This window comes from Gallinula chloropus, assembly GCF_964237585.1.
Source record: "Gallinula chloropus genome assembly, chromosome: 5".
Lineage (NCBI taxonomy): Eukaryota > Metazoa > Chordata > Aves > Gruiformes > Rallidae > Gallinula > Gallinula chloropus.
In genome coordinates this window covers 12782896-12798954 of record NC_140090.1, presented here as the reverse complement: position 1 = coordinate 12798954, position 16059 = coordinate 12782896, and the positions used below count along the sequence as shown (strand labels likewise).

The 16059-nt window shown below is 44.2% G+C and overlaps 1 protein-coding gene across 8 annotated transcripts in view; it reads right to left on the bottom strand.

The window, feature by feature from the left end:
- CLASP1 (cytoplasmic linker associated protein 1) overlaps window positions 1-15822 on the bottom strand; it is a gene marked incomplete at its 5' end in the record, with an annotated part of 163393 nt that extends 147571 nt beyond the window's left edge. For all 8 annotated transcript variants that reach the window (XM_084264745.1, XM_084264751.1, XM_084264748.1 and 5 more), the window contains one exon: window positions 15628-15822. In XM_084264745.1, the coding sequence (XP_084120871.1) occupies window positions 15628-15822 (195 nt within the window). The remainder of the gene's footprint in view (window positions 1-15627) is intronic.
- Between the last annotated feature and the right edge of the window lie 237 nt (window positions 15823-16059).

Sequence of the window (16059 nt, the reverse complement as noted above, 5' to 3'; positions counted from 1 at the left end):
GTTGGAACAGGGAGACGGCTCAGCAGGGTGTACAGCACAAGGAGAGAGCTGTCAGGGAGGAAAGTCACCTTCCCACTCCTTTTGGAAGCACCATTTGATGTGCTGTGAGCTGAACCTCCAGATCTGCGCCACACTTCACTGGAGCCCCAGTGACTAGTTCAGAGGCCAAAGTACCAAAATTCACTAGTCCACTGCCAGTCTTCCCTGTAGGATTGTGTTGCTCCTGTGTGAACTAGGAACTAAACACCCCCTCTGCCTTAATGCCTGGTGACTGCAGCCCGTAGCATCAATATTTAAAGCAACCCAACTCCCTTGACAGCAACACATTTGTGCTGAGCATATTGTTCAAGAAGGTGAAAGCAGCGTGCTTCAATGATGGGTTCAGCCATATTGTTCATCTGGAAAGTAATTCTAGATCCTTCTGGATGAAAAGCACTATGGAATTTAAAAATTTATATTAATCTCCTCCTTCCAAAAAAAAAAAATCTTTTTTTTCTTTTCTTTCTTTTGATCTAGCATCAAAGGCTCTCAGGATGTGTGTATCATTAGCTATGCCAATCAGAAGAGCAGTGAATCTCCAAACCAACTGGTTACAGTATATGTACAGAAAAACATGCATTAAGTATTTCTAAATCAGATCTTGCAAGGTCATGGGAGAAGCAGGGGATTGCTCCTAACAAGCAGGACTTGCAGGAAGTTTTATAAACAGAATAGTTCTAGGGAAGGCTTTAGACATGGAGCAAACAGCATTACCTGCACTGAAGGAGTCCATGAAGTGCTACAACCCAGACACTTCAGACAGATACAGCCCCCACTGAACGTCAACACTGCAGAAAACACCGGCCATCACCACAGTCCAAGACCCACCAGGTCTAGAAAAGTACATAAGGACTAACAGGTGAGACTCAAGTGTCCATACTACAGATAGATTGCTCATGATTAACAAAAGGGTATCAATAATAGGAGTTCACAGCTGCCCTGGGACAGAAAGTTTATCTCCCTGACTCTGCCTCTACAGACTCCTGGTGGGGGGGGGGGGGGGCACAAACTTGCTTTCAGTAGGAGCTCACTGCACTAAGGAGAAAATTAGCTGTGCAAGTCAAATGAAGAGCATATGCTTCTTTTCAAGTTTCCTTTTAATCTTTTGATGCCAGATAAAAGAAATAAAAATATAAGATCTATCTCAGGTATGCAACTGTTCCCAAAACGAGCACTAAACAGCAGGCACAAAGATGAAAACAATATCCACATACAGCTGAAGTGTGTCATCCACACACACTGAACATGTCAGCAAGAAAGAATAGATGATCTCCTGGAGAAGGACCCCTCTGTGCCTTACCTTGGTTTGATGCCTGCCAAGCATCAACCCCCAACTCAAAGGAACAGGATGCACTTTGAGTTCTTACCAGAATCTGGACCCTACTGCAGGTCCTGGGACAGCCAAGTACCTGCTGATGGGCTTCTCCAAACACCTCATTCTTAGTTCTTAATTCTTCTCTTTGCTACAGAAGACTAACCCTTTCAACTACAATCAGAGCATGCCACAACCACCCTGATGAGGCAGTCTGCACTGATCCAAGCAAGTAGCATTAGGCACAAGGACACCCCTTTGTGATTCCAAATCACAATCCAATCTGTAGTGTGGGTTTGTCAGCTGCTTTCCTCTGAGACATTTATATTATGTCTCTGACATTATATGACATCTATAATAATTTAAGTCAAAAGAGATTCTAAGTTTCCTCCCAAATAACCAAGAGCAGAATATAGGATGTCAAATTAGGCATGGTCTGGAAGCAGAGGGAACATCCTTCTCACATCACTGATCTGGGAAGGGCGGAGGAAACAGCAAGGACAAGAGAAAAAACCTGACTGAATACAGCATTATCTATCATGAAGCTGCATTATTTTAAAGAACACAATCAGCAAAGGCCATGATCTCTGTACCCAACGTTATCATCAGCAATAACAGTCTTTGAGAGCCAGAAGGGGCTCATTACAACAGTTAATCTGACATCCTATGCAATGCAGTTCATGAAATTCCAACCAGCTCCTCCTGCACTAAAACCACTTATTTTCTGTAAATAGCATGTTTCTTCTGGAAATTCGTTAGGGCTTAATCTGATTTAAGATCATAAAATAGAATAAACGAAGATCAGAACTAAGAATTCTGGCCAACTATCTATTTTCTGTTTCAGACACACCACAGTAAAATGCAGAAAGACATATGTATTTTTCTCATCTGCCAAAAAATGACCCTTCTACCTCAAGATTCACATGCAATTGTTTTCAAGCTTCTGAAACACAGGGGCACGTTTTATATAGCGAGAAAAAGAGACAGTAAGGATGTGGCTCTCTAGAGAACCCATGTAAACCCACAGGCACAGCCTCACTTCAACTTATCTGTCACAGCTCCCTAAACAATATTCCAAGTTCCACATGTCCCAGAGATTACACATGGGAAACCGTCGCATTCCATCTAGACTGCTGCAAACCACCAGAGAGGGCTTGGGTTGCTCTCCTATTAAATCCTACAGCAATACAAAATACAGCCCAAGATTGCTCCCCACCCCCTGGTGTTTTGTAAAAGCATTATACAAACCAGCATCTTCCAAAGGTGCTACAGACAGTGTCACAGTAACTGGCATGGAAGCCCAAATTTCTGATACAAATTCACATTTAAATGGCTTTACCTTAAAAACAAACTTATCACAGGGAAATACACATAGAAAAGCTTCAAACAGGGGGAGTGGGAAAATCATTAATTTAAATCACATAATCTGACTTCTGTAACAAAAGAGTAAACAAGATTAGCTATCCCTCAACTGCCTGTTATTAATGGTTAGCCTCAAAGGAACAGCTCCCAGAAAAAAAATCTCTAAGAAAATTCAAATGCAAATTAATGTTTATTAGCATACAGAAAAGTAACACAGGCAGGGCTGCTATTACAAGCACTTCAAGAGTTAAAACTAAAACTGCTCTTTCCCACGTTAGCTGTGGTGTTCATCAAAAATTACATCCTATCTCCAGAGAGCATGCAGCTTTAAGCAGCTCATTGCATCAATCTGACTTCAATGGCAGCAGGATCTGGCTGCTAATTAAGTCCAAGATTTCCTATTGTCCCTGTGCTACCACACCTTTCCTGGCTAAAAAAGGCAGCTTTTAGAGCATTTTTTGTTTAGTTGATGCTCAGCCAAGTTTGGCTGCAGAGCTATTTTCTCTTCACTTATCACAACTGCTGCTCTCACTTATCACCAGCACCTCTCTGACCCTCAGAAAGCAATCCCCAGTAACACATTTCATTTCCGGCCTCCCAGCCTGAAGATGCCAGAGCCTACAATTGCTGATAGCCATGAAGTAAGCAGAGGATAGATAAACAGGCTCAAGTCATCTCTTTGACCTCCCAGAAGTTTTTCCTGGCTCACCTCCCACCCTCATGAACACCATCTCAAAGCCCAGCAGCTCTCAGCCTCTTCTCTGCCTGTGCTTACCTCACCCCAGTTTAAGAATTCACATCAGAACCTGTCCTGTTCTGTTCCTTTAGCTTGATTGCCACATGACAGTCACCACTGGACATCTCCCCACAGGAAAAAGCAGAGTCTATGCCACCCTCATCCTTCCCCACAGCCCCATCTTCCCTCAGATCAGCAGCTCCCTTCTCTAAGCTCCTGGCTCAAGCTGAAGAGCTTTATCCAGGCCTTTGGAACAGCCAGAGTTACCCTGTGTGCACACCTAGTCTGAGACACAGCCCACATTTCCTCAGTAAATGTCCCATACATCCAAAGCACGGCCTTTGCTCAGTGCTGAGGGCTGCAATGTCACCCATGAGCCCCTTTGGCTGGGAGCACAGAAACAGCAGAATCAGCCCAGCCACCCCCTATGCCTCGTCCAACAACTTCATATTGATGTTGGAGCGATGATCTTGAGATCACCATAAAACACACTGCTGCAAAACAACTGTGAAGAAATTTGGATTCTAGTTGAGAACAGAAATGGAAGCCTGAAGCACCTGCACAGGTGTCACTGCATACTCCAGCAATACATCCTGCCTCTTCTCCCTAAACCAGCTTTCCCTTCATCTCATCTCCCTCCTTTACGTTTATAGAAAGAACTGGAAATGCCATGAGATCCACATGACCCAGACAACTTCACTACTACCCCATGAGAAATCTGCTTACCATAGATGAAAGGCAGCAAGCCACCCTCACACCACCTTTCACATGACTTAGTTTTGTAACAGGGGTACCACCTAGAAAAGTAATCCAGTCTTGTTCTTAAGTGTTTGTCCAGCTACTGCACACTTCTACACTTCCCATACTACCACCTCCCAAAAAGGGTCACCAGAAAAGTGTCTGAAAGATGCCTGTAGATAGCCACCAATTACCATCAGCCTCAGACACCTCAGTGACAGCACTGAAGAGTAAACAGCTGAGAAAAGAGTGTATTAGTATCCAATACTCAATTAAGACCTCTCTCTGCCTAGGGCCTAGCAGGATAATTTTCTGGCTTATTAAGTCTCTAGTGTTACAGCATGTCATGCAGCAGACCTAAAAATCCAGCCTTTCCCATTTGTCTGTAACAGCTAAAAGTTCCCACAGAGTTCTTGGTAGCTCACCTTTCTGCTATTACTGACCCTTTTCCTTCCAGCTTTCCGAAATATTCCAGCTCTGCCCCACATACATCATTACTACTGTAGAGGGGGCCATCTTACCCTGGCACATCAGCTAGGACTCCTTCCAAATTCCCCATCCCTCTTTATGGTTTCCACACACTGAAACTTTCACCTCTCCACCTTCAGAGTACTGTCATTTGGCCTGAGATGGCAGCTCCTGCCTTCTCCTTCATCCACAGTGCCAGTTTCCATCACAACCACCTCTGGGCTCAAGTTTTCAAACAAGAGGCTCTGCATGCTTGGGAAAAGTTAATTGTTAATTGTGAGCTAGCTTACTAGTCAGGAAAATCCAGAGGTAAATGGATGAAATTGCATGGAGAGGATGGGACCTAAGGAACATGGAGAGAGCAGCAGAGCTCTATCGTGACAGGGGCTGAAGCTGGTAGTCTTTCACAAGTAGGTTTATTCAAAATATTTATTCACAGTCCAACAACATTATACAGGTAACAACTTTCCAAAGACCTAAAGGGAAAGAAGGTAGAAAAGGTAGATAGTAAACTACTAGGAAAGCCACCTATGCAGGCCTGGGAGAAAACCTTTAGCCAGACACACAAAAGAAAACCAAACCTTCCAATCTGTAAAACGAGGTACTTTTTAAAAACCTGTGTGCGATTTCAAGCTTTCCATACAACATCCAATCACTGCAAGAGAGATTCCTTTTGGAGACCAAGCAGTTCAGCCACGTGCATGGCAGCAGCACATCAGCAGCACGCTTCATCCCTCAGGACAGGACACTGCAGTGCTCCTCTGTCTCAGAGTTAAAGGTACATAACTAACTTCTCCAGAGTCTTCATTTACAAAGGAAGGAGAGTACCCCAGCACCTGCCTGAGGATCATTCTGCCCACAGCACGCTAATTAAACAGATAAGAACATGCACAGATACACCAATACTCCTCAATAGCTGGTGTAAGAATGGTGATGCAACAGGGGTGATTCCATCAGCTGTGAGCAAACGGGATTCCTTCCAAAATTCAGGTATACTTTATTCCTAAAGTTCTAGTTCATAAAGCTATTACAGAAACTTTCTGGTTTAGTAGACATGGTGATGATGGATTGATGGGATCCTAGAGGTCTTTTTCAGCCTTAAGGATTCTAAGGTTAATAGCGGTGGTTCCATCAGCCAGCCTTGGTGATGGGCACACATCAGTCAAAGCCTGTGACATTCAGCTTTAAACAGCACTGAATAAGTGTCACCCCCTTAATTTAACTCCCAATAGTTAGACATGAAGTCCTCCTAAACCGTTAAAAGCAGACATTTGTTCCACATCACTGCAGAAGCAGCAGTGCCTCCATTTGCTACTTTCAATTAGACCCACCATGACTATGTCACTTTATGTTAGTCAAATGGAGAGTCATGACATTACAAGGCAAAAATGCTGCCTTTTAATGGAACACACTCTGAGACACACACAGAACTACAACAACGAGCAGAAAGAGCTGATTTTTACCATACAATTCACAGTAAATGCAGACATTACTCAAGCAGTCTAAGTTCAAAACACTGAGTAAAAGCAGCTTTAGGATTTCCATTTGCTATTATCAGATTCCCAACCACCAGCTGACTGGCACAAACACTCTTGCCCTGGCAAGAGTTAACTAACCACAGCCCAGAAGAGATTCTGCCACCTTCTGCACTCATGAGCAGGTCCTGTCCATATGAGCAGAGGCAGACACAAGAAGGTTATGGCAGGATGCGGTTCTACTCCTCAGTTTCTCATGGCTTCCACAATCCTACACATTCCTTTTTCTATGCTATAAAAAAACTATCTTGCTTTTCCCACTCTGATAGCTGGGACTCTCTGCTCTGATTCAAACGTTGCTTTGTTTTAAAGTTTCACATTTGGCACAAAAGCAATACCAAATGAGGAACATAGCAGGGTTTGTCCTGTTAAAAAGATCTGATCTGCAAAGAAAAGTAATGAGCAACTCGTGGGAGGTAACACTGGCTTGGAGTAAAATCAAAGACTACATGTCTCCTCTGTGTTCCACACCTTCTCTCTTGCATTTAATGACATGGCTACAAAGCAGACAAGATCTGGGATACAGCTTTATACACTCACACACAGCACAGTCCAGCTATCAGAAACCTGAAGCTCTGAGTGAGCCAAGCAGCAGGACAAATCTGACTGCTGAGCCTCAACTAGATTGTCCCTGGCACCTCAGGGGGCTCACCTTGGAGTCAGCTCACCTCCCTTTAAGACAAATCCAAACTGCTACGATCTCACCACTGGCTTTCCAACAGCATTTATACAAGTGTTGATTCACACAAGCATTTCTGACACTGGGACACTCACCACTTGCACTGATGAAATTTCTTAGAAAAAAAAGTCAAGCTTTAAGGCTTTGACTATAAGCAATGCTATGGCAGATATAACTAGATGAGCCCAAGGGCCCTTTGCAACCTGAATTACCCTGTGATCCTATGTGCTGACTTTACTACCATACAGGTCGTCCTACCTTTCAGTCTCAAAGTGCAACAGCTGCAAAAGGAGGGCTGCCAGAGCCAGGATCACATCTCTGACACAAAAAGTACCCCTGCACCAGACTGCCTGGTCTAGCAGGCTGTTCCTCCAAAAACTAACAGGGGTGGTAAGAACACACATGTATCATTATTAGTACATTATGTTATTTTTCAGTCTTATTTTTAAGGAAGAGATTGTTAAATTGTTTGTCTGTCATTCAGAAGTTATGGAAAGAGGGAAGAATACATGAATTCATTAACCAATTTTAGCAAGCTTCAACTTAACATGGCACAGAAAAGAGAGATCCCAAAGATGATATGCTCTTACAAATATAGTAACCAAGCAAAAGAAGTTCCATTAAAAGACAGACTTCAGCATGAGGAAAACCACAGCATTAGAAACCAGCAAATCGACATAGAAAAAGCCAAAGGAAATGAGGTTCCATAAAACTTCTCTGCTGACAAAATTACTTAATTAAAACTAGACAAAGTCAGAGGCAACTAGACTCCACTGCCAGTGGAATTGTCAGTAGGTGATTTCTCATGCTTAAGTTCAAAGGATGAGACAAGCAGCTTTCAAGACAACTTCAAGGAATATCCCACAAAGATGACATAGAAGAGCATACATACTTTTAGCCAGCAAGCTAATAGGGGAGTGTTGGGGGGAGGCCCTGATACTTATTTTGGCATGAAAGGGACAACAGAATTCCACTGGGCCATTTAGAGACAAGCAAAATAATCAAGATGCCTGTAAACCCACCTCTGCAACTGGTTCAAGCAACAATCCTCAGGCAGGAGTCACCATGTCAGGGAAAATAAGGATTCACCCCTACTCACCCTGCTACCTACTGGACATAAGGGGAGCTGAACCACACAGGCCTGGGAGTGACTGCTAACCCTGATCCAGAGGTAGCAGGCACGTGATCACCAGACATAGCAGCAACAGCCTCTCCAAGTCACTCCAGGATTTCTGAGGACCAAAACTAGTATGCTTTTTAAAACAGATGTGTTTATTCAAAGTGTTACAGCAGTTTCAGACACAGTATCATACCTATTCTACCATACAAAGGACTGAAATGAACTTTCCTTATCACTGAGCATAATCCTGTTATCTATATAAACTATTCAAAGTCATCACAAGATCTATCCTAAAACCAAACAGATAGTTTGTCCTTATCTATTCCTCTTCAAGAGTACACTAGTCCATTAATATTCTTACTGTAGCCAACTTTCATCTCACATCCAGCCTAAATTTACTCACAGCCAGTTCATACCCATTTGTTCTTGTGCTAACCTTGCCCTTTAGCTCCAATAGTTCTTTCCCCTCCCTGATGTTCACCCCTCTGATGTATTTATAGACAGCACTCATATCCCTCTCAGCCTTCATACTGTAAACTAAACAAGCCAACCTTTTAGTCTCATCTGGTTAGGGAGGCTCTCCCATCCCCTAAAAACCACACTAGCCCTTCCCTGCACCTGTTCCAGCTTGAATTCCTTCCTTGCAGATGGGCAACTAGAACTGCACAACACATGCCATGGAAGGGCCCAACAAGGCACCGTACAATAGCATTAGTACACCCTGATCCCCACGGAAGCAAATCCCCAATAATCTGCCTTTTCCACCAAGGCATCAGCTGTGACCCTCAGCCTGCCATCCAGTAACACAGCCAAGGTTTCCTGAGAGCTGGCAAACTGTGTTAGACCTCTTAATAAACCCCGGTGACAAGCACTGAAGTGCTGCAACTGAAACACTACACCAGCATTAAAGGAATAGCTTTATCTTCTCAATTTAGTAACCACAATGGTTCAGTCTGCTATGTGCTGACCAGACTCCCAGTTCCAAACAAAGGCCTGCTTGGCCTTGCAAACACCAAAGCAGCCAGACTACCACACACCCAAGAGAAAATGGCTTTTAAAAAAAGCCATAAACAATACTCTTGCCCTGAGAGAGTCCCAGCACTAAAATCCTATGAGAATGTAATATAAATTTGGTCAGAAAAACAGGAGCTCAAATCTACAAGTCAGAAGATGTGCAAAGTGCTTACTTTGTATCCCACTTTCTTACACTCATCCCTCATCACCCACCACCAGCCACTGAGACAAGTCAGACAGACCCTGTGCATGCCTCTATGGAAACCAACTTCTGTCCTAGTTATTTCAACATTAGGTCTCCACTTGCCACAGTCCCTTGGGATCCTGTAGGTTCTCACTGTTTATGTCCATTTCATAATACCTCAGTCAACAACAGAAAGAACCTGCTGCCCAGCACACCCAGGCTCACAAACATCTGTGTTTGTTTTAGGCAACTAGTAGCACATCCCCAGTGTATGTAAACCAACCAGAAAGCATTACTACTCCACACAGTTATTCCCACCCCAGCTGGAAAAGCAGACCCTTCCTGCTACAGCCAATAGTTATTAACTTCTCAGTGTTAAGAAAAAGCCACAGGAAAACTCTAAATGCTGACTTGCTACAGCAGGTCGTTTTTTCCTGTCCTAAGAACGACTGAAGCTGGTTCAAATTTGATCTAGCCCAGCTGCCACAGATCTCCTGTTCCACACTGCATCCTCTACGGCACTCCCCATACTGCTGATACCAAACCGATAAGAGCTGCACCATAATCCGATCAAATTACCAGGCACCACACTAAGTGTTGGAAAGGCAGGTCCAGCTACTACAGCCACAGGGAAAAAAACAACTGATCAGCTGGGCTGGGAATTAGCATCAATGCCTACAGGAAATTGGATATCCTGGAGCCAAAACTCTGCTCTTTTGTAAGCTTAAGGCAGGAAAACCCACCTATTAGGAACATGCCAGCACAGCAGCCTAAGAAATCAAGGACTGGACACACTCTGCACATGCAGCTCAAGCCCAAGGAGTTTCTAGCCCTTCCTAAAATAGCTTTTCTCCCCACACAAAAGGAGTCATCAGGAGCCACTTTTGCAAAGACGCTTTTTGCAAGATGGTCATACAACAGGAATAGGCTTTATTCACAAGCCCAAATCTGAAGATAGACCCCACTTTCTCCACAGTCAATTTCTCTTATCTTTTGGGCATTAAAACTATTTTAGTAATTTTTATTAGCAATTTCAGCTTAATAGTAAAGAGGTTTTCAGGGATGAAACTGCTAAATTAACGTATGTATTATTGATCCTTATATATCCCTCAGCATCCCAAAACTCAGCAGCAAACAGCAGCTGCTTGGAAACCCTGTAAAAGTGTGGGGTTTTTTCTTCCACAGATAGTGAAGTCTTTTTTCCCCTGAGCATTAAGTACTCAACAAAACACACTTACCAAATTATCATATCAACCCATAACCATGCATGATAATTATTTCTTAAATCAGGATTTCTTCCACCAAACTTCAACCAAAATAAACACGGCATAGAGAACAAATGTTTGCGTATAGTGCGCAACCATTCATCAGCTTAAGTAACTCTAATGGATGCCACTTTAAACTAAGCCTACACCATCTGTTCTACCCCTCAATTAGAGAAGCCAAAAAAAAAAAATTATTCAATACACAGTTTAAGAAAACCAGCTAATTTATGTTAGTTTTATTTCTCTTCAGCTCAGTGAAGCATGCTCTTGTAACACTCCACATTCAGACACAGATCAGAATGGAAGGCTGCTTTCTCTAACAGAACCAGTAGGTTTTTCAGGGGAAATAAAACTTTACTGCAGTATTTCACCATATAAAAACTTCTCTGTAAAAATCAATGAGGTGAGATCCTACAGAGTGTGATGTCTAAGTAACAAAATCAACTAGGAGCTAAACAAGTGACATATGAAGTCCTGCACACACAAATGAAGCTCACACCCTGACAGACCAGGTCTGCCAGCACAGTGCTGCTGGTTCAGGCAGGAGGTCTGGGCAAGTGGGTGTCCTCAGCCCCTGGGGTCTGTTAGCCATGTAGGTTCCTACCCTCTCTTCATAGGCAAAGCTGTCTGGTGAGCTGCTGGGCACAGAGCCTCACACAGGTCAAGTTGTGGTGGGGCAAAGGGTGAGATGCTCTCCTCAGCAAGCACAGCCTGGGCAGCAAAAGCAGTCCTGCACCAAAAAACAAACAACCAAACCAACCACTACCTGCCAAAATGCAGGGAAAACACAAAGCATTTTATCCAGTTCCCTGCTGCAAGCCCCCCAACCCAGTTTCACTTCAAACTGGCCTCTCCTGGTACTCCACAACCTGAGGAAACACTGAGTAGAATTTCTCTTCAATCTGATAGACCCTGACTTGCTTGAAGGCTCTATCACCACCAGATCTCTCCGCTGAGCTCACTCTTGGATGTTGCTAGTCAAACCAGCAATACCATGGGCTTCCAGTGTAAACAGCTCCAACAGCTGAGACCACCCATCACCGTGAAAAGAAAGGAGCAGAAGACCTCACCCAGTACAGTAAATACCCTGCTGTTGCGGGGGTGCAGGCAAAGAGAAAGTCGCTGCAAACACCCTCAGTTCACCTCTAAGAATATCAGGCTGGTAGAAAACTACTTTAAGATCCTGGGCATATTCCTTGACACTGCACCTCAAAATGACAGGTGAATGGCACATCATAGTCTGGGCACTGAGGAAGGCACCCTGGCCACAGCTAATCAGCAGGCAGTGCCTGCTTAACAAGGGCATTACTAAAAACTGCCACAGACAGCTCAAAGTGAGATTGTTCACCAAGGAATTACTGATGATTTCAGCTCTCTCTCCCCCTGCTACAGAATTGTGAAGCTGAGAGGCCACGCTGAACCCCCTGACACTGCTGCATTGTTCTGCTGCACATCAAGAGAGACCTCGCAGCATGAGCCATGGTTGCTGTTCAGGGATTTAAAGCTGTGCAAAGTAACTCTTTTTTGCTTAGCAGGGTGAGAAGTGGAGCCCTGCAGCACCACCATCCTGAAACAGCACAGGCCAAGCTAACAAAGCACGTGAAGAAATAAGGGCAGGATTCCTCTTCAGTCTGCAGCATCCTGCAACATCAATCTCACCAGTATGCCCCCCAACCCCTCGTACCCATACAAACACAAGCTGTCTGCTCAAAGTAACTGAGCTCCAGAGAGGAAAAAAGAGCTCTCAATCATCTTCTTACCCTGCAGCATTCTCCTACCTTCCATCTGACTATAAATACTGTTGGGAAAACACAGGGCAGACAATGCCTCTTGATGCCTCTTGGGCTGTTCAAGCATGCTCCTGGCAAGCCCTGATACACAAGGGCCTTGCAATGGACCTCAGTGCTTTGCTTCCTAGATCAACCCCTGACTTGAAAAGCATCCAGTGCGTTCTACACCCAAGGCAGCTGCCTGTTATGTATCAGGGATTAGTGACCAGGTCACAGGGCCATTTGTTAGAAGAGTTTCAGAGTGCTGAGTGCTGTCAGAAGCATGTTAGGTCTCACTGTTTCACACAAGATGCCTTCACAGAGCTGGACAGCACCAGGAGAAGCAGCTCTTCCTCATCTGCTCGGTTTTTTTGGGTGCATCACAGAGAAGCCTGTGTTGTCTCCACTCCCTGTGCTGAGGTCAAGGACCTCACAAAATAGTGTCAGGTTAAAACACACACAACATACAAAAGCCACCAAAGCTTTAAAGTGTCAGTGGTGGTATACTGGGTTTGCACTGGAAGGTTTTGGTAGCAGGGTGACTACAGGGATGGCTTCTGTGAGAAACTTCTAGAGGCTTCCCCCATATCCAACTAAGCCAATGCCAGCTCCCTCCAAAATTGATTGCCTTGGTCAGTGGTGGATCCAAGGGATTAAAAAAACCACACAGCACCAAGAACAATTGCAGCCAGAGAGAAGAGTGAGAATGTGAGAGGAACAACCCCACAGACACCCAGGTCAGTGAAGAAAAGAGGCAGGAGGTGCTCCAGGCACCAGAGAAGAGATTCCCCTATAGCCCATAAAGAAGACCATGATGAGGCTGATTGTCCCCCTGCAGCCCAGGGAGGTCCATGGAGGAGTAGATATCCACCTGCAGCTCATGAAGGACCTCATGCTGGAGCAGATGGATGAATCCAAGGGTGGTCGTGACCCTGTGGGAAGCTCACACTGGATCAGGCTCCTAGCCAGACCTGTGGCCCCATGGAGACAGGAGCCCATGATGCAGCAGGTTTGCAGCAGGACTTGTGACCCAAGGGTGACCAAAGAGCCTTTCCCCTCCCCTGTCCAGTTGAAGAGGAAAGTGTTAGTGTAACCTTGGTGGGCACCTGGCCTCCAGCCAGGGACAACCTGCCACAGATGGCCACAACTTGTATGCCAATGAGGGAGACAGCTTGAGCCCTGCCTGTAGTAAAGGCATAGTCATTTCACTATCAACTGACACTTCTTTTAAACTGAACTGGATTGCATCAGAGATGTCACTTCCCTTTGGCTCAATGGTGTTTCCTCAGTGACAACATATAAGCACAAGTGCTTAGTCTGTACAGTCCTAGACAGGCAGGAGCCATGAATCAAGTGGATGCTCTCTCTGGAGATAAGGGCTCTGGTATCCAAACCCTGTCTAGTTCTGAGCAAACACTTCCATCAGCAGAGTGTTAGGAAATTTCAGATCATGCAAGTGATCTCAATCTTTCTTTCAAGCTGATACTTTTCCAAATGAAGGGAGTGGGGTGAGCAGAGAAACAGACTGCAAATATAACAGCTTTTTCAACTGTGACCGAACAATGCAGTTTAGCTCTCCAGATGGCTATTCTAGGGCACTGATGCTTGGCCTTTCACTCTCAGGGTTGTTACACTAATCCACCAACCGGATCAGATGACACCAGCTACCCTGTTCTCCTGTTCCCCCTCCCACCGGAGGGTTCTCAGCTTCCAAACCCCCACCCCACAAGCAGTCAAGAAAGGTGACAACAATGCAGATGCAGGCACTAAAACAAAAGGAAGAGGTGCACTAAGCCTTGGCTGGATGCTGAAGCAGACCTCACTGCATCACTAACCTCCAAGTAGCCAACTTGCCCCACTAAAAGGTTTCACACATCCTCTACTGTACTCATTCACTCCAAGACACGTCTCTTATGCCTACTACAACTTAAACACATCAGATGCTATCTATAGAAAACACACATTAATGAACCTCCAGCTCAGCAGCATGAGGGATGGAACAGTCACAGCCGTACAGAAGTGCCACCAGTTTGTTACTGGAGAATGAATACCACAGTGAACACCAAGCATTTAGTTCAACAGATGAAGAATTGGGAAAGAGGACGGAGGAGAGACAAAACAAGTTACCCACATGGCTAAAATCCATGCAAATAGTGCATTTTGTAACAATTTGAAGGCTACCGTGCTTGGATTAGCTTTCCACTGAGACTCATGCAAGTCTAAGAGAAAGTCAGCAAGAAAAGGGGAATAAAAATATGCAATGCTCTCAGAATAAGTAATGTATGTAACACCACTTGCTCCTGACAGTGAACTTAAGATTTCTTCATATGCTCTGGCAGAATGGATCCCCTACTGAAGCTGCATTGTCTTTGCAGTTTGTTAGTTGGCTTTTCTTCTTTGCTCCTACATACCAAACAGCTTCTACCACAGCTACTTGCTGACAAAAACGAAGAGAAAAAAACAAAGCTGCACAGAACACATTGACCAATACACTCCAATCTCACAGTCACTTTTCAGAGTTTCTGTTAAAAATAGTTTAAATTAATTTGAGAACGTTAAGCTCCAGAGCACTCTGAGCACTTGCAACCCACATGGCTAGTCTCTCTTTCACTTCTACAGGAAAACTCACAAGTACAACTCTCAGTTAATTATCTTCAGGCTCAGCTCTGAAGTTTCCTATTACCTCCCATACAACAGCTTAAGTAGTCTATTACATTTGTCAGAGTGAAGGGACTAGGACAGTAGCTTCCCAAGCCACAGCTGGTAACTGCTGCCCATTCCCACAGTAGACAGGAATGGTAGGACTTCCTCACTAAGACCTGTAGGGAGATTAAACTCCATGACAGGGATAACAAGGCAGTGGAGTTCCACATCCTAGCAATCCACTGCAGTACTGTCAAATTCAACAGAACATACATACACTCTCTACCTTTCCTGTGCTAAGTGCAGTAGATCAATTGTATTGACATTGCCCATAGAAAACAGGATTTAAAAAAACTCTAGGAGGATTTAATGGCAGTGAAAGATATTGCTGTTTACATATGCTTTTTGCAGCTTTATAAACTTTTTTAATGTGGCAGGAATTCATCATCATCGCTGACTACTGGGATGATCAAAGCACGTCACCAGCTAACAAGGTACACAAAGAAACCAGGATATCACGATGTATGAACACCAACTGCAAATCTACTTGAACTCCATTTACTGAATTCTTACTGCCTTGAGTCCTCAATATCATATCAGCTATCAACTACCAAGGAATGGGTCCAGAATTGTTGATTCAGCATAATTATCGGCTTACAGAACAGTAAATAGAATGTCTACTATTTAGATCTTTCATTTAGATCAAGCAACACTTGACATTGAAACTTCTGACTATAATCACATTCCATCTGACAGCTCTTACCTTATAGTTGCTGGAATTTACCCAAGAAGTGGCCAGCCCATCAACCATTTTATCCAGCATAGTCTGATCGTGCTCAAGATCAGCTGACTTCTGTTTATCTGAGAAGTAATCTATCAATTCCTGGCCAACCTGAAGTCTCTTTCCAACATCCTTCTGCAGCACTTGCGCTAAGCAGTACTCCATACTTGGCTCCATGGTGTCTTAGAAATACAGCACCAGCAAGGAAACTAGAGGGCAGTCAGTCCAAAAATCCCCTCTGTGACCGTCCGCAGGATGCCGCCTCTTTGTTCGATGAAGGTTACTGAGGATTGGGGTTTCAAAGATGCAATTCTGAGAATGGCAACAATGCACCATGTGTGTGTGAACAGCAGCTGGCAGGATATTAAAAGTCCAATTTAAATAACTAGTAGTAGATGAAGCGACGAGCTGTGT